General features: G+C 45.0%; 1 protein-coding gene across 5 annotated transcripts in view; it reads right to left on the reverse strand.

Annotated features, from left to right (window-relative positions):
• ZFAT (zinc finger and AT-hook domain containing) overlaps nt 1-25005 on the reverse strand; it is a 301679-nt gene that overhangs the window by 122200 nt on the left and 154474 nt on the right. For all 5 annotated transcript variants that reach the window (XM_075063271.1, XM_075063272.1, XM_075063270.1 and 2 more), the window contains one exon: nt 11111-11284. In XM_075063271.1, the coding sequence (XP_074919372.1) occupies nt 11111-11284 (174 nt within the window). The remainder of the gene's footprint in view (nt 1-11110; nt 11285-25005) is intronic.

A 25005-nucleotide genomic window follows, 5' to 3' on the forward strand; every position in this document is an offset into this window, starting at 1 on the left:
CACTATGTCACTGTCCTGTTATTTCTCCCCAGCATTTGTTGGGAGGTTTGCTTATTTATAGCTGTCGTGTTGCTCTTCTGCCCCTGCCCCCTTCATCCCCCCCACTATTTTCTTTTTTTTTTTTTACAGCCCTCTATTGAGCTAGATCAGGGGTCCGCAACCTATGGCACGCGTGCCAATTTTTAATGGCACATGGCTGTCTGCTGGGACTCCGCGTGTCATTAAAAATCCTGCCGACGTGGCAAGCTGCGGGGTCCGTGGTCCCGGGCCCGAGTGCCGGCCCGAGCGCAGCAAGCCGCTGCCCCCTCCCCCGCCTTTCCCTAGAGCCCTGCTGCCGCACGTGCAGCGCTCTGGGGGCTGGGGCTAGGCGCTCCCGCGGGGCAGCATTTGGCTCCATGGGGAGGAAAAGATGCTCCCCGCTCAGCCGGAGCCCTGTCACCGCGTGCACAGCGCTCTGAGGGGTGGGGTAGAGCAGGGCTGCGCACGCGGTCTGCGTGTGGTGGCATCTTCTTGGTGGCAAGGTGCTCCGCCATGAGGCGAGAGGCCATTCATGGTAAGGGTCAGGTTCCTGGGGGCCGCGGTTGGGGAGGGGGATTGTCGGTAGGTGTGGGGGCAGTCAAGGGACAGAGAGTAGGGTGGGTTGGATGAGGGAGTGGTATACTGGGGGGTGGTTAGGGGTAGGGGTCTCTGGAGGGGGCAGTCAGGGAGCAGGGGGGGTTGGATGGGGCATGGGAGTCCCGGGGTCTGTTTGGGGCATAGACAGAGGTCAGGGAAGTCAGGGGACAGGGAGCAAAGAGGGTCGTGGGGCAGCAGTTAGGGTGTGTGGGGGGGTCTCTGGAGGGGGTGGTCAGGAGACATGGAGCTGCGGTGGTTGGATGAGTCGGGAGTTCTGGGGAGGCTGTCAGGAGGTAGGGGTGTGGAGAGGGGTTGGGGCAGGCAGGGAGCAGAGAGGGGGGCTGTATGGGTCCAGAGTTCTGGGGATCCTGTCAGGGGGTGGGGAGCGGTTAGATAGGCATGGGAGTCCAGGTGGTTCTGTCTGGGGGCGGGGGTGTGGATAAGGGTTGGAGCAGTCAGGGGACAGGTAGGGGATAGAGTCCTAGAGGGGCAGTCAGGGGATAAGGGACAGGGAGGCTTAGATAGGGAGTGGGGTCCCAGGAGAGGGTAGTCGGGACAAGGAGCGGGGGAGGGGGTGCGGGGGGGCAGTCACTCAGCTCTCTGCCTTGAGCCCTGCACCCCCACACACTCCCAGGCTCCTGCCCTGAGCGCTGTACCACCCAGCCCTCTGTTGACTCCTTCACCCACTCCCCATGACCTCAGCCCTGACTGGCACCCCCACACATACCCAGCCCCCCTACCCTGACACCTGCACTCCCTTCACATGCCCCCAGCCCTCTGCCCTGACTCTTGCACCCCCTACATCCCCAGCCCCCCCCACATCTCATGCACCCTGCACATCCCCAACCCCACCCTGAGCACCAAATGGGAGCCCCTGCACCCCTCACACCACATGGGAGCTGCCCAGGTAAGTGCCCCCACACCCAAACCTCCTGAGCCCCCTCCTTCATTCTAGCTCCTGGCCAGACCCTTCACCCCCAGTCCTGTGCTCAGTCCACTCCAACTCTCAGCTCAGTGCAGAGAGAGGAAGAGAATGGGACAGAACCAGGGAGAAGGTAGGTACCCACTGTATGTGGGCAGGGCTTGGACCCCAGACCAGCACTGGGCTGAGTGGGTCCGGCAGCCGGGATCCCGGCTGGCAGGAGCCGGAGGATGGAACCCCTGAGCGGCAGTGGACTGAGCCGCTCAGCCCACTGCCTGTCTGGGGTCCCGGCCACCAGCCCCACACAGCCCGCTGCCGGACTGGGATTCTGGCTGCCAGACCCTTCCCAGCTGGGGTCCCGGCCGCAGGCTCCATTCAGCCCACTGTCGGCCTAGATTAACAGAACCCCAGACCAGCAACAGGCTGAGTGGGTCGGTGGCGTAAGATTAACATTTTAATTTAATTTTAAATGAAGCTTCTTAAACATTTTGAAAACCTTGTTTATTTTACAATACTAGTTATATAATATATAGACTTGTAGAGAGAGACCTTCTAAAAAATATTAAAATGTATGACTGGCACACAAAACCTATTAGAGTGAATAAATGAAGACTCGGCACACCACTTCTGAAAGGTTGCCAACCCCTGAGCTAGATAAATAAATTCATATAGAAAAGTCTATAACCAGATATACAAGAACTTCACCACACTGACCAGGTCACATACAGTGTTCAAAAATTATTATATCTCAGTATTCTTTTAGATTATTATACAGCAGCTCCATGTTTGCCACGGTCCTAATCCCAAACACCTTACGATCAAAGAAAAGCAGCATATGAAGAAAGTAGAATGACAGACAATCAAACATATTTTATATATGCTTACCATTTAAGAAAAAAAATTGGCATTACATAAAAAATTTCAACATTCCTGTCTCTCAGCTGAACCATCATATAATGGCTGATTTCTTGCAGTTATTGAGCAGATGCTGGTTAACTGCACAAATCAGTATAGTATCTTGGTGCCAAATACAGGAAGTTTAATCTTCATTGGAAGTCTAGTAGGGCTATATTCTCTGCTTCAACCTCAGAAAGGATTTTAGATTCTGAGATTTTATTTACCCCTTCTCCATCTTGCCAGCCAGTGTCACAAGGTCTTTTGAGAAAAGTCTAACATAAATAGCAAGTGTGTGGACTGGTTTCTAACAGAGACAAGATTTGAGTTCATCCTGATCTTCTGTGATAGAGAATTCCACAGGCATCCTTCATCTAAAATGATTCTGCTATGGCTCCGACATGTTTTGTAATTTCAAACACACCGTTGAGGTTGGCCTCCAAATAGAGGAGGAGTACTTGTGGCACCTTAGAGACTAACAAATTTATTTCAGCATATGCTTTCATGGGCTACAGCCCACTTCTTTGGATGCACAGAATAGAACATATATTGAGGAGATATATATACACATACAGAGAGCATGAAAAGGTGGGAGTTGTCTTATCAACTATGAGAGGCCAATTAAGTAAGAAAAAACTTTTGAAGTGATAATCAAGATAGCCCAGTACAGACAGTTTGGTCCCTGTTTCCTTTGCCTGGGTGGATGTGAAGGATTGGTATTGTATGGTCATGTAGCAAACCTCTAAAGAAGCGGCTGTGGCCTTTCTTGATTTGGGATTTTTTTGTCTTATGGCTTCTCAAACCAATTGGAACAGAGATCAAGTAGGGAATAGAGAGTGTGAATTTATTATCTTTTTACTTTATAGATAGTTACTGTCAGACATCGTATTCTTGGTTCTAGACAGATTCTGTCTGCTGGGATATGCTGTTAGTAATATTGTAATTCCTGACATGGTATATATATACTGTAGCCAATTTCTTGAGCATTACATTACCTTTTTGTTTGGCTAGCAGTTCTTGTTTTCAATGGTGATGGGGACTTTTAGACAGTGTGTGGTAATCCAATGAGTTGTCAAGCATGAAAGTTACCTTCTCTGTTTAGACATCTCTCCTGTGACCTGTAAGTCAGATAGTCCCTTGTGCTGAAGGTGCTTCCTACCATCAACCTAACAGACTGAAACTATGTTGTCAGTTTCAGGTCCAGATTACTAAAATAAAAAAAAACCAACCCATAGGCGTAGAAGATGGACACACTAAGCCTACAGGGCCCAGCATTAGTAGTGGCCAGAGGAACTATACATGCCTGTAGCAATGTGGGACTCACCCCTGCGGCACCTCCTGCTGGTCTCTTCCAGGAATTAGCTCGTCCAGCCTCTGGAGAGCCCTCTGCAGGCTAGTGTCCCGCTGCCACTTAGCCCCCGTGTCCTTCCCAGACCTGGTGCCCCGTTATCAGGAGTGCTTCCCCCTAGCCATACACTCCTCAATCTCAGGGTCTCCCCTTCCCAGGGAACCCCCACTCACTATCCCCACCTTGCCTCAGTATAAGGCTACTGCCAGTCATCACCTAACTTACTCGTCACCGGTAAGGTTGGGTTTGGACCTGCTGCCTTTGCCTACCCCTCGGCTGCCCTCTGCAACCCCCAGTACTCGTTGGCCTTGTGCTAGGCCGCAGGCTGGGGCTTTTTAGGCTGGAGCCTCCCCAGCTCCTCTGCCTTTCCCCAGTCCTGCTCCACTCAGGTACGCTGCTTAGGTCCCTGAAGCCAGGACCCTCCCTCTCAGAAGCCAGAAAGAGTCTCTCTCTGGCTTCTGGCCCCAACCTTCTTATAGGGCCAGCTGTGGCCTGATTGGGGTGTGGCCCCAGCTGTGGCTGCTTCCCTCAATCAACCTAGCTTTTCCTTCTCTGCCACAGCCCTCTCCCTGGGCTGTTTTAAGCCTTTTAAGGCAGGAGCGGGTAACCACCTCGCTACAATGCCACTTCATGCTGGAGGGGAAAATGAAATGAACAGAAAATAGAACACTGAGAATTTGACACTGTATTTACCCAGCAGTGGCCATTAACACATTCGTACACATTATCAAAGAAAAACACCAGTCAGTCACGTTTAAGAGTAAATGCTTTTAACTGAAAGCACAACTGTGTGTGGTCAGTGCAATTTCAAGTGGAGAGATGTTAATAACAACAAATGCCTACTAGTCAGTTTAATCAGAGGTCAAGGACTGATCAACCTTCCCTCTCACCTCTGGGAGCATGGGGTCCCTCCAACTAACAAAATAAGGTCCTTCAGTGCCATGGGAAGAGGTGTTTGCAATGCTGCTGCTCAAGCTATACTTATTCTGCAGGTTAATATAAGCTTTCAAGTTTCTAAGGCTGCCAATTCATTACCTTTCCTGAGCTTTAAATTCATTCTATGAAAGAAAAAATAATCAAACCTTGTCTAGCTGTCCTTGTTGGAAAATTAGAATCCCCCTGATCAGTTCTAAAAGGATTTTCAAAGATTAGTTTAGCTATAACCTACAGTACACACAATATAAAGCAGAGTCCCTGAACCTGACCTAAGTAGTGCAGAATAAAAGTTTATTCAACAGCTGCCAGTACAACCATTTGGAAAGCATTCTGCATAAGAAAAAGGAGACATGCTGTTTGAGGTCTGGTCTACACTAAAAGGTTAGGCTGACCCAGCTACATCATTCAGGGGTGTGAAAAATCCACATCCCTGAGCAATGTATTAAGCCAACCTAACCTTAGTGTAGACAGTGCTAAGTCTATGGAAGAATTCTTCCACCTCTCAGAGAGGTGCAATTACTTATGTTGACAGGAGAATCCCTCCCCACTACTGTAGTGGTGTGCACACTGAGGGCTTGACTACACTAGAAATTTCAAAGCGCTGGCGCGGCAGCGCTTTGAAGTGTGAGTGTAGTCAGAGCGGCAGCTCTGGGAGAGAGCTCTCCCAGCACTGCACGTAAACCACATCCTTTACAGGTGTAGCGTGCAGTGCTGCCGCCCTGATTACACTGACACTTTACAGTGCTGTATCTTGCAGCGCTCAGGGGGGTGTTTTTTCCCACCCCTGAGCGCGAAAGTTGCAGCGCTGTAAACTGCCAATGTAGCCAAGCCCTGAGGCATTACAGTGATGCAGCTGCAGAGCTACAGCTGTGCCACTGTAGCGTTTCAAGTGTAGAAAAACCCTGAGTATGGTCACTTTCTCAAAACTATAGATGAAACCCTACTAATTCTTGAGTTTCTGTTTTTCTAATTAATAGAAAGCTTATGTGGCATCTTCAACAAGGATTTTATAACACTCCACATTAAGGAAAAAGGGGTATCTATACAAAGTTCTCAGCTTAGATGACACGCGGCTATAGAGTGCTAATGCTTGATGAAAATGCTGCAGTGACAGCATTTAAACAGTCTTGAACTTGACATGATCTAGTTCAGTGTTTCTCAACCTGGGGGCACTCAGAGATGTTCCAGGGGGTTCAAACTCACCTAGATCAGTGTTTCTCAACCTGGGGGTTGCAGCTCCCAGTAGGGTCATGGGACAGGTGTGTGTGTGGGGGGGGGGGGCAAGTGCAGGGCTGGCATTAGAGGATGGCAAGTAGGGCAAATGCTTGAGGTTCCATGTTATAGGGGCCCAGTAATTGTATGTTAAATGCTTCAGCCCCGCTGTCTGGGGCTCTGGCTTTCGACAAGGCTCACAAGTGAAAAATAGGCTCAAGTTATGAAATGTAAGAACAATATCTACATTCCAATCAATTTATTGTTTAATTATTTGCAAAAATGAGAAAGTAAACAACTTTTCAGTAATAGTGTGCTGTGATTCAAAATAAGACATAAAAAGACAAAAGTAAGCAAGCAGTTTTTAAGTGAGCTGAAACTTGGGGTATGCAAGACAAATCTGACTCCTGAGAGGGTACAGTAGTCTGGAAAGGTTGAGAACCACTGATTTAGTATAATCAGAGGGGAAAAATATTTTTCTTTATTCTTCAGCAACAGTTTGCAGCAATAAACTAACTTTCTACTAAAGAAAGACCGCCAGGAAATGAAAGGAAATGTGTTAAAAGCCATCTTTATGATAAGTGTACACATAAGAGAATTTATGAGAAAAGGAATGACCTAAGAATTTTCAGAGACATCAAAATAGCTCAAAACGGTAGATGAATGAGCAATATTACTCCTGGGGGGATTCTGCTCTGATGCAGGGGTGCAGAATTCATAGGGCCAGCATTTTAATGTGTCCCCCGCGCAACAAAATACCAAAAATCTGTCAGGGGACACGTGCATCTTCCCCAGCAGCACATCTGTTCCAGCGTGCCTAGAGTAGCCTCAGAGATGGGAGAGGGTAGCTAGGCATGTGTGCTTGCGTGACGTGGGGGTCTGGACTGAGCATACGTGCATGCCAGTGACTTACTTCTGGGAGGATCCTGCAGGACAGAATGGCCGCAGCAGAAAATGCCCCTGCACCATGCACATTTCCTGCTTTTCCCTGCAGAAAACAGCAGAGAAGCTGCACGGGGATGGCATGTGTGCATTTTGAGGGGGGATTGCCCCCGAAGCAGAGGCAAGGCATGGGAGGGCACACAGGGTTACAAGCCACTGCCCCCTCCCTCCTGCAAAGGCAGAGCTGCCCAGCTAAGGGGCTGACTCTGCAGCTGAACGCTGGGTTGTAGTGCCAGTTGTGCTCCCCCTTCTGTGTTCTGGCAGCCTTCCTATTTTCTGTGGAACTGTGAGTGCCTGCAGTGGGACTGGGTAAGGGGGATGGGGGAAATGAAGGAAGATGATAGGGGGAGAGGCAGTGGGATGGGAATGTGGGAGTGGGGGGAGGAGGGTGGCAAAGAAAAGGGGATAGGGGATCACGCGGGGAAGCAGGATCTCAGCATGCAGCATCCCCTCAACAGTAGCTGGGGATCCCCATTAAGCAGGCCCATCGAATTCTCACCCTGACAAGCCCTACCTCCCTATACCTGGACCAATCTGACAAGCCCCCCACACCCAGACCCCCACTCCACTGAGCCCTAATCAGCTGCACCTGGACCCCCATCCCATCAAACCACACACCCCCAGCACCCGGACTCCTCCCAAGCTCCCACACCCAGATGCCCCTGCCAAGCCCTATCTCCCTACACACAGACCCCCCGCTGAACCCAACCACCATCATCCGGATCCCCTGCAGAGTCCCATTACCCCTGCACTCGGAGCCCCCCAAAGGGCCTCCATGCATCCAGATCTCCCACAGAGCTGTTCACACCCAGACTGCCCCACAGAGAAACCTATTACCCCACATTTGGATCCTGCCACATTAAGCCCATCCACACTTGGATCCTGCTGGGCTGAGCCTGCCTACCCACACCTGGAGCACCTGGGTGTTTCTGGGGCAGACTCAGTTCTTGTATGGTGTCAGGGTCAGGTGCAGGCTCACTGCTGAGTCCCTGTACTCAGGAAAGTGGGGGCTTCGGGGTGATCTCCCACCTCAATGCAGCTAGTGGTCTCTTCTCCCCACTGCCATGCTGGAGCCACATTTATTTATTGACAAATAAAATTTGCAGAATTTTGCAGAATTTTAAAATAATGTGCGCATATTTTTTTTGGCACATAATTTTTATTTTTTGGCACATAATTCCCTCAGGAGTAAAATATAGCAGGAAAGACTATGCATGTAATGCACTGTAAGAAAAATAAAGTAAAATAATTCCTGTGAATGTAACAGATGTAATACTTTTCTAATATCTGCCAAAACTCCCAAATGCTGACAGTCAGAGTCATAGAAGCATAGAATATCAGGGTTGGAAGGGACCTCAGGAGGTCATTTAGTCCAATCCCCTGCTCAAAGCAGGACCAATCCCCAGATAGATTTTTGCCCCAGATCCCTAAATGGCCCCCTCAAGGGCTGAACTCACAACCCAATGCTCAAGCCACTGAGCTATCCCTCCCCGCAACCCGGTGCTGACAGCGATTTCTAAGTTGAAGCCTCACTTGTGACCACAGGATAGAACTCGCAGATGTTTGAGACACATGTGAGAGTTCTATAATGAGATCATGAGTGACGCATAATAATGAGTGCGGATCATGAGCAAGGATAGTAGTCTATAATTGCCTCCAATGGCATTGATTCTATTTTTATTACATATATTATAGCTGGGAACTTCTATGCTAAATGCTAATTATCATTCATGTAAATGATGCCTTCAAATCTCTCTTAAGAATAATATATTACCATTTCAATTTATTGAGCTCTTTCTACCTATGGGATATTATACACAAACATCTCGGGTAAGTTGAAGCAAGTTATGTTAAAATTTTATGGATCATTCAAAGGACCATTTATGTGAATAACAAACGTTTGCCTTTTTATTTACTGTAAAATTTTGGCATTAAAATTTAACAAAAATAAAATAACAGTCAGTCACTCTTGCTTTTCTTACTTACCTCTTCCCTTTTTTGTCCCTCTTTCCCTTCCTTCTACATTGAGTATCATTGCTTTCATCTTTTTAAGTACGTTTTCTTTTTTTCCTTTCACTTCTCTTTACTTCTGCACTCTTACTAATTTTTTCATACTTAAAATACTGCCAGCCGCAAACCTTAAAAAATCAGTAGTCAGACCTCAAAATACAAAATTGGCTTAAAAATAATAAAATATGAGGTTTGTTTTATTTGCCTCTGGCTTCTGAGCCCTTAGGGTATATTTGTGTCACCTTTTCAGGGTTTTCTCTGCAAACAAAAAGCCTAAAAATTTCTTTAAAATACAAAAAAATCCCAAAAGAAACCAAAAAAACCACCCCCACCCCTTTTCCCCCCAAAATTCTCACAAACAATCACTTCACTATAGAAGCTGGGTCATGAAGAAAAATGACAAATATGTTGATACTTGCAATAAAATCACAATTCAGCAACACTACTTTCCCTTCCTAGTCTTCCTTATCCCTAGATTCTCGCTCTCCCATATATGCTATACTCATACACCCCGAAGCATGTACACAGCGCCACATATGCACACAATCCTAATATTCATATCTAGGGCCGTACCAAATTCACGGCCATGAAAAATGCGTCACGGAACGTGAAATCTTGTCTCTTGCCATAAAATCTGGTCTTGTGTGTGCTTTTACCCTATACTACATAGATTTCATGGGGGAGACCAGGGTTTCTCAAATAGAGGGTCCTGATCCAAAAATGGGAGTTGCAGAGGGGTTTATTTTAGGAGGGTTGCAGTATTGCCACCCTTACTTCTGCACTGCCTTCAGAGCTGGGCAGCCAGAGAGCAGCGGCTGCTGACTGAGGGTCCAGCTCTGTTGGCAACAGTGCAGAAGAAGCTCTCCAGCTGCTCAGCTCTGAAGGTAGCGCCGCCACCAGCAGCAATGCAGAAGTAAGGGTACCAATACCATACCATGCCACCCTTACTTCCGTGCTGCTGCCTGTAGAGCTGGGTGGCCAGAGTTTGGTGGCTGCTGATTGATGGCCAAGCTCTGCACACAGCAGCACTAAAGAAAGGGTGGCAATACCATACCATGCCATCCTTCTGGTCTGCTGCTGCCACCGCTCTGCCAGCTGCCCAGCTCTGAAGGTAGCACTGTCACAAGCAGCAGTGCAGAAGTCAGGGTGGCAATACCGTGACCATTCCCCCCCACAACTCCTTGCTGGGTCAGGATCCTTACAATTACACCACAAAATTTCAGATTTAAATAGCTGAAATCATGAAATTTAAGATTTTTAAAATCCTATGACCGTGAAATAGACCAAAATGGACTGTGAATTTGGTAGGGCACTATTCATATCCATTCCCACACTTGCACAGCTGTACAAATTTCTAACTAGTGGTCCATTCCCACTGTCATTGCTATGGCTAGAGGATGGGCATTTCATGAAGATGTTACCTGATCCCCACAGATCTGTGAGGACAGAAAGGTGTTGGCTATCACACTGCCCTTACCGACTAGCCTTGTAATCTACTGAAAAGGGCCCAAACAAACAAATGCCTATGCTTGGTTTTACGGAGTCAATAATTAACATTTGTAAAGAAGTCTGAAATCCTGTGATGAAAAGATTACTATAGAACTGCAAAGTACTTTGCACACAGCCATAAAATACTCAATTAAATATCAATTCAAGTACTTGATTTATAGAAACATACTTGTTCTTGCACTCCTAATTTGTACACTCAAATACTGCATGTGTACACTATCTGTATGCATAAATGTCCAATTAGATACCTAACTAACCATTTGTGCTTGCAAATACCTGATTTGCACTCACATTTAAGGTAGCTAGCTGTACACATAAATCAGGTCCTAAAAATATGATGCTGTGTTATTAAAGGAACAAGAATGATTTTCTACTCTTCTATTGATTTATCATTCACGCCTTCAGCTCCTTCTTTAATATCCTTTACATACTTTTATTACTCTATATAAACACAGTTTCCTAAGTCCTCAAACTCCTTTTCATACCTTTACATCAGACCTTTAAAGAAAGATGAGGACAGTTTTGAATGTTATGTAACTGCCAGAAGAAGAGAGCGCCTTTGTAAGGAGATGACCAAAGGATGCTAAATATTGCTGATTTTCAGATCACTATTCTGAACATTTATTAATCTTATTCCAATTACTTTATTTATATTTTGTGAGCATTAAGTAGTACCCGTGAACTAAGAACAATCTGATTATATAGTGAATAATTATGGTTACCTGGAATAGCTTCATGTGCTGTCAAAACCACGCTTATAATAGGATTTTTAGCTCCTGAAATCTGGTCGCCTTCCTTTGTGGATAGAGTTTTCTCAGTTTTCTGAATCCGTGGCCTCTTCGGAGTTTTTTCTCGCTCATCTTCCTTCCTGTCAAGGTCAACGTCAGAATCATTACCTAAAGAGCAAACATCAAAAAGAACATAACTATATACAAGTGAAATGTTGTTATATATTTACACCCTGGAAAGAATTGGGAGATACTTAATGTAACTATATGTATTAAGGAAAGTAGATTTAAAAATAAAAGATGGGATTTTCAAAAGCACGTGAGTGATTTAGGAGCATAAGTCCCTCTTAGAGTTATGTGTATTCTTAAATCACACAGGCACTTTTGAAAATCCCACCAAAAGGTTTATGAAACTTGATGACTTTGTGAGCTAGTGAACAGGGGACCACAAACAGAGGCGTCTGAGAGAGGGTGAAGGAGATCCCCCTGCTGAACGAATAAGGTGCAAGTACTAACCTTGGGGTGACTGACTTTGTTTGACTCTGTGTTTTTCTTTTTCTTTCAGGTTATTTAAATTACAGGGTCAACTGGGATTGTGTGTTTGAGGACTGTTTGAGCCTTTGTTCTCTTGATCAACCTCAATCAGCCTTGTGATCACCCTCCCCCTGTGTGATTAATGAGGGGGTAGGGCTGACCTAGGAGGGAAGGCCTTAAAAGCAAGAGGTTTCAGCGCGGACGTGTTAATCTCTATTAGCAAAACAATGAGGAGCACTTGTGGCACCTTAGAGACTAACAAATTTATTTGGGCATAAGCTTTCGCGGGCTAAAACTCACTTCATCAAATGCATGGAGTTGAAAAAAACAGTAGGCAGGTATATATACACAGCACATGAAAAGATGCCTTACCAAGTGGGGGGTCAATGCTAATGAGACAATTGAAAAAGTGGAGTTGGCTATTCTCAACAATAGAATACCAAGGGAGGAAAAATCACTTTTGCATTGGTAATGAGGCCAAAGTAAACAGGGTGGCCCATTTCAAACAATTGACAAGAAGGTGTGAGTAACAATAGGGGGAAATTAGTTTTTGTAATAACCCATCCACTCCCTGTCTCTACGCAAAAGAATAAATGGACATAAATCAGACATCAAGAATTGTAACATTCAAAAACCAGTCGGAGAACACTTCAGTCTCCCTGAACACTCAACAACAGACTTAGAAGTGGCAATTCTTCAACAAAAAAATCTTCAAAAACAGATTCCAATGAGAAACTGCAGAACTGGAATTAATTTGAAAACTGGCCACCATCAAAGTAGGCCTGAATAAAGACTGGTAGTCAATTGTTTGAAATGGGCCACCCTGTTTACTTTGGCCTTATTACCACTATGACAGTGATTTTTCCTCCCTTGGTATTCTACTGTTGAGAATAGTCCACTTTCACTTTAATTGAATTGTCTCATTAGCACTGACCTCCCCACACTTGGTAAGGCAACTCTCATCATTTCATGTACTGTGTATATATACCTGCCTACTGTTTTTTTCCCACTCCATGCATCTGATGAACTGGATTTTAGCCCACAAAAGCTTATGCCCAAATGTATTTGTTAGTTTCTAAGGTTCCACAAGTACTCCTCGTTGTTAAATGCCAGAGGCTAAGCAACCAAGAGGAGCCAGCGAACAGGGAACTGTAAATAGAAGAGTTTGAGGGAGAGAGTTTGTGGAAGAGAGACATAATAGAATTGCTATGGTTAGGAAGGGCCGTATGGCCAGTGCCAGTGCTGCTCCTGTCTCCTCCACCTGCGCCTGCATCCAGACAGAGAACCTAACCTTGGATGCCTCTACCCAGATCCTGGTGTAGATTTGCAGAGACTGGGGCCTGCATTTCCCACTCTCAGAAAGCCAGACTGTGGGGACCATCCAATGTGAGAGGTGCCTACTGGTGGAATCTCTCAGAAAGCAGGTGGGAGAGCTACAGGAGGAGGTGGCAAGGCTGAGGAGCATCTGTGCACACAAGAAATTCATTGACAGTATTCATATGAAGACTTCCAAGGCTGAGGACACTAACCAGCTAGAGAGAACAACTATCATGCCACTGGGAGAGGAGGATATGGCTCTCGTACAGAGAGGACACTGGCTGCTGTTTACTTCTGACAGCAGGCAGTGCTCCACCCCTATTCCCAACCCCCCTACCATGGTGATGGAGAACCGTTAGGCTGCCCTGGCAACTACTGATGAGGAATCACCCCCAAAAGGTGAAGAGGAGAAGCCATGTATCCCCAATGCTGGAAGGATTACAGCAACCACTCCCAGGAGGAAACGTAGGGTAGTGGTGGTTGGAGACTCTCTTCTGAGGGGGATGGAAGCACCCATCTCTCACCCGGATATTGCATCCCAGGAGGTATGCTGCCTGCCAGTGACTCGTATCTGAGACATTACGGAGGGATTGTTGAGGATCATCCAGCCCTCTGACTACTATCCCATGCTACTCATCCATGTGGGCACTAATGATACTGTGAGGTATGACCCTCAGCAGATCAGAAGTGACTACAGGGCTCTGGGAGTAAGGGTGAGGGAGTTGGGTGTGCAGGTAGTATTCTCTTCAGTCCTTCCAGTCAAGGGTAGGGGCCTCGGCAGAGACAGATGCATCCTGGAGGAGAATGCCTGGCTGTGAGGATGGTGTCGCCAGGAGGGCTTTGGCTTCCTTGACCACAGGATGCTGTTCCAGGAAGAAGGACTGTTAAACAGAGATGGAGACCACCTATCGAGGAAGGGGAAGAGCATATTTGAATACAGACTGGCTAACCTAGTGAGGAGGGCTTTACACTAGGTTCGACAGAGGCACGTGACCAAAGCCCACAGGTAAGTCAAAAACATGGAGACCTAGGAGAAGGGTCGGAATCTGGGGGAGCCTGGACTGTTTTAGCAGAAGTAATGGAAAGACAACACAGAACTGGGGAGGCGCGGGAGAGGAGAGAATCAGATCAGTATCTTAGATGTCTGTAAACTGATGCGCAAAGTATGGGGAATAAGCAGAAAGAACTTAAAATGCTAGTAAACAAACAACTATGACATAGTTGGCATCATGGAGACTTGGTGGGATAATACGCATGACTGGAATATTTATACAGAAGGGTACATCTTGCTCAGGAAGGGCAGGCAGGAAAAAAAGGGAGGAGGTGTTACCTTTTATATTAAAGATATATACAATTGGACTGAGGTTGAGATAGACTTGTTGAAAGTCTTTGGGTTGGGATAAAATGGGTAAAAAACAAGGGTAGTGTCATGGTAGGGGATCTACTACAGACCACCAAACCAGGAAGAAGAGGTTAGTTAAACAACTACCAAAATCACCCAATGGGGGACTTCAACTACTCAGACATCTACCCAGACATCTGTTGGGAAAAATAACAAAGCAGGGCATAGAGTATGCAACAAGTTCTTGGAATGTATTAGAGACAATTTTTTATTTCAGGAAGTGAAGAAAGCTACTAGGGGAGAGGCTGTTCCAGATTTGATTTGACAAATAGGGAGGAACTGATTGAGAATTTGAAAGTGGAAGACAACTTGGGGGAAAGTGATCATGAAATGGTAGAGTTCACGTTTCTAAGGAATGGTAGGAGGGAGAGAGAACAGCACAGAAATGACAATGGATTTCAAGAAGGCAGACTTTAGCAAACTCAGGAATTGGTAGGTAAAATCCCATGTGAGCAAGTTTAAGGGGAAAACCAGTTGAAGCCAATTGGCTCTTTTTCAAAGAGATTATTTTCAAAGAGAGAGCAAACTATCCCACTGCGTAGGAAAGATGGGAAGTATGGCTAGAGACGACCCTGGCTTAATTAGGAGATCTTCAATGACGTAAAACTCAAAAAATAAAATAATAATAATAATAATAATAATGATAATAAAAAGAGTCCTACAAACAGTGGAAACGGTCAAATTACAAAGGATGAATATAAACAAATAACACAAGTATGTAAGGACAAAATTAGAAAGGCCAAGGCACAAAACGAGATCAAACTAGCTAGGAACGTAAAGGGTAACAAGAAAACATTCTATAAATACATTAGAAGCAAGAGGAAGACCAAGGACAGAGTAAGCCCGTTACTCAATGGGGGGGAACGGGGAACCCATTGGCTGGGAACGGTGAACCACGGCCACAAGTAGCTGAGGGACTCCATGCCTGCAGATGCTCCAAGTAAACAAAAATGTCCCGACGCGCCAGCAGTTTACCCTGACGGCCAGGAGCCAAATTTTGTCAACGCCTGAAATATAAGGTCGGCTTATGAAAGGGTCATTCAGTTTTTGCTATTTTTACCTAAGCATCTTGGGAGGTTGGCTTATAAACGAACGGGCTAATGAACAAGTATATACGGTAGTACTTTTCAGTTCACCTCCTGCAAGTACTATAGTGCAATCTCTTTATCGTGAAAGTGTAACTTACAAATGTAGATTTTTTTTTGTTATAAAACTGCACTCAGAAACAAAACAATGTAAAACTTGAGAGCCTACAAGTCCATTAAGTCCTACTTCTTGTTCAGCCAATTGCTTAAGACAAACAAGTTTGTTTGCATTTATGGGAGATACTGCTGCCTGCTTCTTATTTCAATGTCACCTGAAAGTGAGAACAGGCATTCACATGGCACTTTTGTAGCTGGCACTGCAAGGTATTTATGTGCCAAATATGCTAAACATTCGTATGCCCCTTCACGCTTTGGCCACCTTTCCAGGGGACATGCTTCCATGCTGATGATGCTTGTTAGAAAAAATGTGTTAATTAAATTTGTGACTGAACTCCTTGTGAGAGAATTTTGTGTCTCCTGTTCTGTTTTACCCGCATCCTGTCATATATTTTATGTTATAGCAAACTCGGATGATGACCCAGCACGTTTGTTTTAAGACCACTCTCACAGAATATTTGACAAAACGCAAAGAAGGTACCAATGTGAGATTTCTAAAAATAGCTACAGCACTCAACCCAAGGTTTAAGAATCTGAAGTGCCATCCAAAATCTGAGAGGGACAAGGTGTGGCATTAGGGTGTCTAGATGTCCCAATTTTTATAGGGACAGTCCCAATATTCAGGGCTTTTGTCTTATGTAGGCACTGTGACAGACCCAGGCCAGTGGGGTGCAGGAGTCTGGTAGAGGGCAAATATACTGGTCACTGGGTGAGTAGTTTTCTGTTCCCTGACTGACCAGAGCAGGGTCTGCACTACAGTGGTCAGGAACTTGCCAGAACCAATTAAGGCAGACAGGCTGATTAGAACACCTGCAGCTAATCAAGACAGGCTAATCAGGGCACCTGGGTTTTAAAAGGAGCTCTCTCCAGTCAAATGGGGAGGAGCCAGAGGAGAGGAAGTGTGTGTGAGGAGCTGAGAGCAAGAGACACAAGGAGCTGAGACTGAGAGGGTGTGCTGCTGGAGGACTAAGTACAAGCGCTATCAGACACCAGGAGGAAGGTCCTGTGGTGAGGATAAAGAAGGTATTTGGAGGAGGCCTTGGGAAAGTAGCCCAGGGAGGTGTAGCTGTCACACAGCTGTTACAAGAGGCACTATAGACATCTGCAAATCCATAGGGCCCTGGGCTGGAACCTGGAGTAGAGGGCGGGCCCAGGTTCCCCCCAAACCTCTCAACTTCTGATCAGACACAGCAGGAGTTGATCCAGACTGTGAGAGAGATCACTGAGGTGAGCAAATCTGCCAATAAGCGCAGGACCCACCAAGGTAGAGGAGGAACTTTGTCACAACACCTATTAACCCCCACCTCCGTCCTGATTTTTCACACTTGCTCTCTGGTCACTCACCCTATGTGGAACATGCTTTCAGAAGTCTCAAGAGAGCAACATTCAGATGCGGAAACCATAGAACCTGAACCACCAAAAAAGAAAATCAACCTTCTGCTGGTGGCATCTGACTCAAGATGATAAAAATGAACATGCATCGGTCCGCTCTCTTTTGGATCATTATCGAACAGAACCTGTCATCAGCATAGAAGCTTGTCCTCTGGAATGGTGCTTGAAGTATGAAGATACATATGAATCTTTTGCGCATCTGGCTACAACAGTGCCTGGCGAATGCCTGTTCTCACTTTCAGGGGACACTGTAAACAAGAAGCAGGCAGTATTATCTCCTACAAATTGTAACCAAAATTGTTTGTCTGAGCAACTGGCTGAAGTAGGACTGAGTGGAGTTGTAGGCTCTAACGTTTTACATTGTTTCATTTTTGAATGCAGGTTTTTTCCTGTACATAATTCTACATTTGTAAGTTCATTTTTCATGATAAAGAGACTGCATTACAGTACTTGTATTAGGTAAATTGAAAAATACTATTTCTTTTGGTTTTTACAGTGCAAATATTTGTAATAAAATATAAATATAAAGTGAGCACTGTACACTTTGTACTGTGTTGTAATTTAAATCAATATTTGAAAATGTAGAAAACATCCAAAATATTTAAATAAATGGTATTCTATTGTTTAACATCATGATTAATTTTTTTAAACTGCTTGTCAGCCCTACTTTATGCATTTTAAACCATTTTGTATATAGTCATTTTCACTGGCCTCTGCCTGGTATAGTCAGTTTTCCTCCGCACTTTTCACACAGCACTGGAGAGTGGCGGGGGGAGGGAATAAAAAACGTGAAAACGTGACTGTAAAATCACAAAAGTTCACAGGGTTACTCAGCCTACAAGTAATATTTAAGATAATTATAACTGAAAATAGGTGATCCCCTCCCCATTTTTCAATATATGTAGATATCATTGGATTCTCTCTCTCTCTTCTTTTTTTATTATTACAGTCAGATACTCTTTTTGTCTCATGCAATAGCAGAATATCACATCACACATTGCTCTGAGAGGAGCTTACTTGTACACAGGGCCAAAGATACTAGCAAACCATCCCTTGCTCTAACACAGCTGCAGAGCCACTGCTGTTAGTAAGTTTGGGGCAGAGGGTCCCTCCATTCCTAAATTCCTTCATGGAGTCAGAGAACAATAGGAGTAAGCCTGGGTAGGGCTAAAATGCTCTCAGATCTTTGGGAATACTGAAATTCAATGCAGAGTCACTATACTTTCATCTTATGGGGGGCTTTTACAGATGTAATGTTGCTTGATTTGGTGACTTTCAGGAAAGGTGAAACTTTTCCATTTGCTGTGAAATCTGATTAATTACTGCTATGTATGGTGGGCTTTCACTAGGGATTTGATTTGTCTGGTTTGGTTTTCAGGCGAGGTACCACTTGGGTCTCATTTTATAGAGCTAAATTAATTAAATAACTCTCTCTCTAAGGGAGGGCATAAGGATCCATCCTGTTCATGGAAGGGCTGAGCACAACTGTCAAATATCTGTCACTAGAATCCCCCAAGGCTGGGGAGCATAGAGAACAGAGACTGCACCCTGTTAAAGGCTCATATAGTAAATGCATTCTCCTGTCCTCTTGAAGGCATTGTGCCTTTGTCCATGAGCTCCTGCTGAGATACTGCACTTTCAGATCACCCCTACCACAGGCTGTTCATAATGCCTGAATTTTGCACAGGACTGTGACTCTGCGAAGAGATCAGGCAGGAGAAGATACAAAGGGTGTGTTCAAAACACATCTGAAATAGTAACAAATGGAATGTAGATAATCACAGGCCAACTAAATTGTTTCTTAAACAAATTCCTTTTCTTCTTAATGGAGCAAACATGGGAATTCCCCTTTAAGTTTTGCAAACCTGAAAATATAGCCTATACACTAGTGCCACCAATCTGGTTGAGCCTTCAGACAAGAAAGGCGGAAGACAGGGAACAAAGGAGATCTGCATTTCAGCAAAGGGGAGAGGAAAAAACAGCATAGGACTCTTCACCGGGAGACTTCTTGTCTCTTAGGGTTTGGCTACACTTGAAATTTCAAAACGCTTTGCCGTGGCAGCGCTTTGAAGTGTGAGTGTGGTCGGAGTGCCAGCGCTGGGAGAGAGCTCTCCCAGCGCTGCACGTAAACCACATCCTCTACGGGTGTAGCTTGCAGCGCTGGGAGCCGTGCTCCCAGCGCTGCAGCACTGATTACACTGAGGCTTTACAGCGCTGTATCTTGCAGTGCTCAGGGGGGTGTTTTTTCACACCCCTGAGCGCGAAAGTTGCAGCGCTGTAAAGTGCCAGTGTAGCCATACTCTTATTCTCAGCTGCAAAGAACTTTTTACTAAAAGTTTCTTTAAAGAACTGGCATTTCAAAAGTGAAATGAACTATAAAACTGAAACACACACACCCCCGCCCCTAAAATGACAAAAGAAACTGCCATGGGACTTTGGGGGATGGGTCCTGACCAACAGGTTGGTCAGTAAGGTTGCTGCAGGTATTTGGTAAGAACTTCATCTTAACCCAATTCTAGTTTGTTCAGTTTAGTAGTAGGAAGAATTTAATTTTTTTTATTTTATCTTTATTTTTCTTATCCTTCTTCTCTTTCTAACTGTATTGCATAAGTTTATTCTCACATAAAAGCTTTCCTTCTTTTGTTAATAAACTTGTTTTATTGTTTAATCAAATCCAGTGTGCTTGAGTTAACCTGTTTGGATCACCCCATTTAAGGTGGTAAACTGTTATGCATCAAACCCTTAGAATGACAACAGCCCTAATGTATGTTGGCTGTCCATGGGAGGGCTGGTCAGTGCAGAACACACATTTTGGGGGGAAAATTCAGGATTGAGAATGTGTTGGAGTCACCCTGCAAGTAATAGCCAAGGCTGGTGGAAGCTGCCCTCTTCCTGAAGCACAATTCCTTCCCTGGGTTCCTACTCAGAGCTAGATGCAAAGGGTGGAGGAAGCTAGCACAAAGCGTTAATGTGGGCTATGGCTAATATAAGAGTGAAAAAAATTAATCTAACAGGAAGAAATATTAATTAACAGATGGGACAATACTGAGATTCATTCAGTCAGTGACTGGAAATCTGTTGGCAAGTTATTTTAAATTCCTAAGATAGTATAAAATTCAATAAAGCTCCAAACAATAAATAGGAAGTGATGAAGGTGAACAAACGCTATTTGAAAAAGAAAGCAATGAACTTGTCAAAGGTGTCAAGTGCCTCAAACAAAGTCTTGCAACTCAGTTCCCATGTATTTATTGGAAGCTGGGGATGCTCAGCACCTTGCAGAACTAGTCAAAGTATTTGCAAAGGTGCTTAGAATATGTTAAATGCAATAGAAATGCTGTTACCAAAAAGATCCAATTAGGGGTCAAGAATTGGTAAGAGGTCAAATTTGACTGATCAGTAAATTACAGTTACAGTCAATGCTGAATATCAATGTTGTGATCATTGATGAAACAATATGCATACGATAAACTTCTGTCTAGACAATGTTTGGTCTCAGCGAAATCCTACAAAACCTCTCAAGTCCCATCCTGCAGCCCTTACTCACATAAGCAATCCTCACTCATTTACATAGTCTCATTGACTTTAGTTCCTCGCCTTGGGGAACCTGGAGCAACTGCAACTCCCATTAAAGAGTGGAGAATGACCCCGCCAAGATCTTTAGACTAAATCTCATTTTAATTTACAAGGCCATGCTATTTCTGAGTTGAGACCTGACAAAAAAATTCAAAACATAACTAATGCCAATTTTTTCTGAGACCCTCCACAGGTACAAAATCTGAAATGGAAGTGACCTGTTTCATGGATACTGGGGTGGTGTGGGGAAACAGCTTTACAATGGAAAGCCAGTCTCAAAGTTAATGAGGGAGAGGATACTGGCTCTCTTTAATATGAGATTACCTCATCAATAATTTAGCTATCTCATTGGAATAAACAACTCGGCCTTCACTGTCGTAGTTTATGCATTCTGGCATCGGTGTTTTCTGTTTTCTCCAAATAGGACACCTCACCCCATATTACTCCTAGTGTATTATAAATGAAGCTTCATGAGTGGTTTTAAGTTGATTTAGGAGAAAATGAAATGCATTCAGCTTAGAAGGTCTAAACAAAGTTTTGACAAACGGTAAGCAAAAATATTTGCTTGCTCATAACAGCTTCATTTAAATGAAGTTCCTCACTTCAGCTGAACAGCTGGCACTTCAATTCAACAGACTAATACATTGACCTTCCCTATCCAATGATACGCATTTTAAATCCCAGTTGTGCTTGTACAAGTAATACTGTATAATGCAGTGCCAGATCTTTATACCACATGTAAGGAATGTTCACACTGGTGGTGATGAGGAAGGCTACTGTCAAATCCATGGAGTATCAATATTTTCAATGTAATTTCAAACTAGTCTGTTCAACCATCCCAATTTTCTGATCAGAGTCCCCAATTGGAGGTGCTGCCACATGCAGCCTTAATTGGAGACATGCCTGGTGCATCCTCAAGGCACTACTACCAGTATCTAATTGGCATGCTGGAGTGCAATTCATTGAAGGTTTTAAGTTTTTCTTTATGCCACTAGGCCTCTACAGGATGCAGGTGTTGCAGGTGATCCAAGAGGAGGGGAAAATTCCTCTTGTAAATTTTCAAAACTGGCCATGCAAAAATGTTATGTGAAATCAGTAATTACTTGTGTAAGTATAGCACAGGACTGGCCAAACGTACTGACCCTCTGAGCCGCATACAATAATCTTCAGGAATTTCAGAGCTGCAAGACATGCACAACCTGCCCCATGGGGTGGTGCCTGCCGGGGTATGGGGCTTCTGCCCCGACACTCCCAGTAGGGCTAAAGCCCCTAGTCCCACCACCCCGCTGCAGGGCAGAAGCTGCAAGCTCTCCTTCAACCCAGTCTGGTAGGTGGAGAACGGGGTGAGGTGCGTGGGAGGCTCTGCGAGCTGCCCTTTTAACTGTAAGAGAGCCACATGTGGCTCATGAGCCACAGTTTGGCAATGCTTGCTATAGCGTCTTTGTGACCAAAATGGAGTCTGCTCTGCAGGGCAGCTCTGGCCAAGAAAAGACGCGTGTAGAAATGCAGCAGGTAAACTCCTTTCCACCCCAAGGGCACCTTTTCTAACACACACACACACACACACACACACACACCCCCGCCCCGAGGGATGAATGGAGAGAAAACAAAGGAAGAGAAGATGGGGGGTGGAACGGTCGGAGGGGGCAATAAAACAAGGTTACATCCAACACAGAGACCCATGTGCCCTGTGGCACAAGATAAAAGGACAGACACCAAGCAATGCATCTAGACTCAGAGTTCAGAAATCCTAGGCAGAGTTCCAGTCTGGCAGTGAGTCTTCGGCACCTGGTCATCTTTGGCACCAAGATACTTTCCCCAGCAAACCCCTTGGGTGCCCTTTTCTGCCACAATCTGCAAACCCTCCCAGAGGGACAATCTCCCCACTTAGCTAACTACAGCCTCTCTCCTTAATCCCTATGCAGTCACAAGACCCAGTACTCACAGCCTCATTAAGCTCTAGGTAACTGTGATACTGAGTCTGGCTCCAGTTTGTCCATCTCAGGTGATTCCTTCCTAGTGCAGTGCTCCTCCTGGCTCCTGTCCTGGGAAGTCCTGGGTCAACTGCTCCGTCCTTCCTGGGCTTTGGGCTGGCTCAGCTGCTTCACTAGAGAAGGTCCTGCTTGCTGTAGACCTCTAGTTTGGAGCTACAGACACACACCTGCCCCAGTTACTCTCCCTACTTCAACTCTCCTCCCCCCAAAACAACCAGCACTTCCTATTGCTGGAATAACCAACACTTCCTCTGCCTCAGGATGAGGTTTTAAAGGAGCTGTGCTCTCTAAACACCAACGGGATTACGTTTGCACCCATTTGAGTGAGAAGTGAGAATTACTTATTGACAGTCATGAGTAAACTTTTTAAAAGCACTGAAGTGATTTAAGATAGCAAGTAGTTTTCAAAAATGATTTAGGCTCCTAAGTGACAGAATTTTTGAAAATGTTATCCCTTGTCTAAGAAAATTGTACCTGTTTAACTTAAGTTGAATTTTAATCTGATTTATTTAAACTGGAGCAGCCTCCTGCACAGAAACTTATTTTGGTTTTACAGTAGCTTACTTTGGTCAGAAGTGGCACCAGATATTCATACCTCTCTCTCACAAACAAGAAGGGAATGAGCCGGATTTGGACTTTTTTAGGGTATTCAAAATTTCTTGATAAGTGAACTCTGGGAAACGCAGGTGAGCTCTGGGTTGGTGGCTGCAGGTGGAGTGGATCCATGCTGTTTGAGAAGGCTCCCCATATATGTGATCCTTTCAGCAAAGTAGGATAGTTCTTCACACCGTGTGGTTCTTGGCTCTGATGCAGATCGTGGGCACTCGGGACTGATGAAGCAATTTACCATCCTCGATAGCTCCTTGATGCAGGATTTGGCAGCTCCAGTGGAGGCCCATAGGAAAGTATTTTTGTCTGGTAATACAGCCTGACCATAGGCTCTAAAGAATTTATGTTTCATCCGGTCTTAATCAGCCTTTGTCTTCTGCCATCAGCACTCAAGTTTCCACACCCTCTCTTCTGCCAGTGCGGACTGTCAGAAAACCAAGAAGTTCCATGTGGATGATGGGAAGGAAGGGACTGTTTAGGCGCAAGTGTGCCAATGGCCGAGGTCAGTGTAGAATGACTGATTCACTGATTCTCAGATTGTTGTGTTTTTAGCAGGCTTTGGAATTTGTTGGAGTCCATGAGTCTTCATGCTCAAATCAGGATCATTGGTCTTTATTGCTGCCTGAGTGCTGGAAGGTCTCTGACCACTGCCTTAATGAGGTGATGGTCTGACAAGACTGTTACTGGATTATAATGTCCTCGATCTTGATATCTCGGCCTAAGATCAGGTCCAAGAAATCATCAGCTGTGGCGAGTGGACCAGAGATAATCTGTAAAAGTTCTAAGGAAGAAAGTGAAGAGATGGGGTTTTGTATCTTTAGCCAAGTCAATTTGAACTGTGAAATCTCCCAGGACAATGAGTCGGGGGTATTTCACCATCATTACTGACAAAGTGTCAGTGAGCACTCGTCTGTATCCTTTTGTCTGTAGTGGCCTGTAAATAATCACAAAAATCTACGTTGGCATTGGCTCTGGTTTCCACTGTTAGTAGAATGAAGATGTCTTCTTACCTGAGGCATCTCTCTTGCATTTGATGTTTGCAGAGATGAATGCAGTACCACCTGCTTGTCTAGGTCTGTGGTGTACTGAGTACCGTTGGGGAGACAAGGTGGACAAGTATAGTGTTTGCAGGATCATTTAGCCAGGTCTCAGGGATGCAGCCTGTATCAGGCACTTCATAACTGATGATGATGTGTGTTGGTTTTTGCTTCTTAGCAGCAGATATTGCATTAATTAGCACCAACTTTAGTTTGCGATACTTTCTGCTGTCTGCTTCTGACCGGTGCCTACCTAGTGGACCTGTGCAGTGGGTAAAGATGTTAGATGTCTAGAATGTGGTCTGAGACACACCAGGAAGGTGAAGTAATATATTTTATTGGACCAACTTCTGCTGGTGGAAGGCACAAGTTTTCAAGCCTCAGAAAGATCTTCTTCAGTTCTGGGGAAGTAAACCAAAGTGTCAGAATCTGGTTTCTTATTTCTGCTTTTTCTGTTTCCTTGGACAGTTTCTCCCAATTTGAATTGTGACAGGAGATGAAGTAAATGTTGCCACTGGATGTTCCAAGCGGAAGAATAGTTACCTCGTTTGCCATATGCCCTGGGAAAGGCAGGTCTGGTTGGATATCTTTTGGAGCCGTAACCTGGCTGAGTCCTGGGAATGGGTGGACCTGGAACAGTGTGTTCCTGGAGTACTGGTATGTGTGCTGGAAGCATGGTGGAACAGCAGTAGAAATAGTAATAAATAGTAGGTTTGACCCCCTCAAGAGGAAGTGTAAATGGCTTCACACATCCACTTCCTTGAAATAAGCTGTCTCTGTTGCCATGACACGACTGTTACTCTCACATGCTTTGGGAGGAAGGTGGAGA

This window comes from Chelonoidis abingdonii, chromosome 2, assembly GCF_003597395.2.
Source record: "Chelonoidis abingdonii isolate Lonesome George chromosome 2, CheloAbing_2.0, whole genome shotgun sequence".
NCBI classification, from domain to species: domain Eukaryota; kingdom Metazoa; phylum Chordata; order Testudines; family Testudinidae; genus Chelonoidis; species Chelonoidis abingdonii.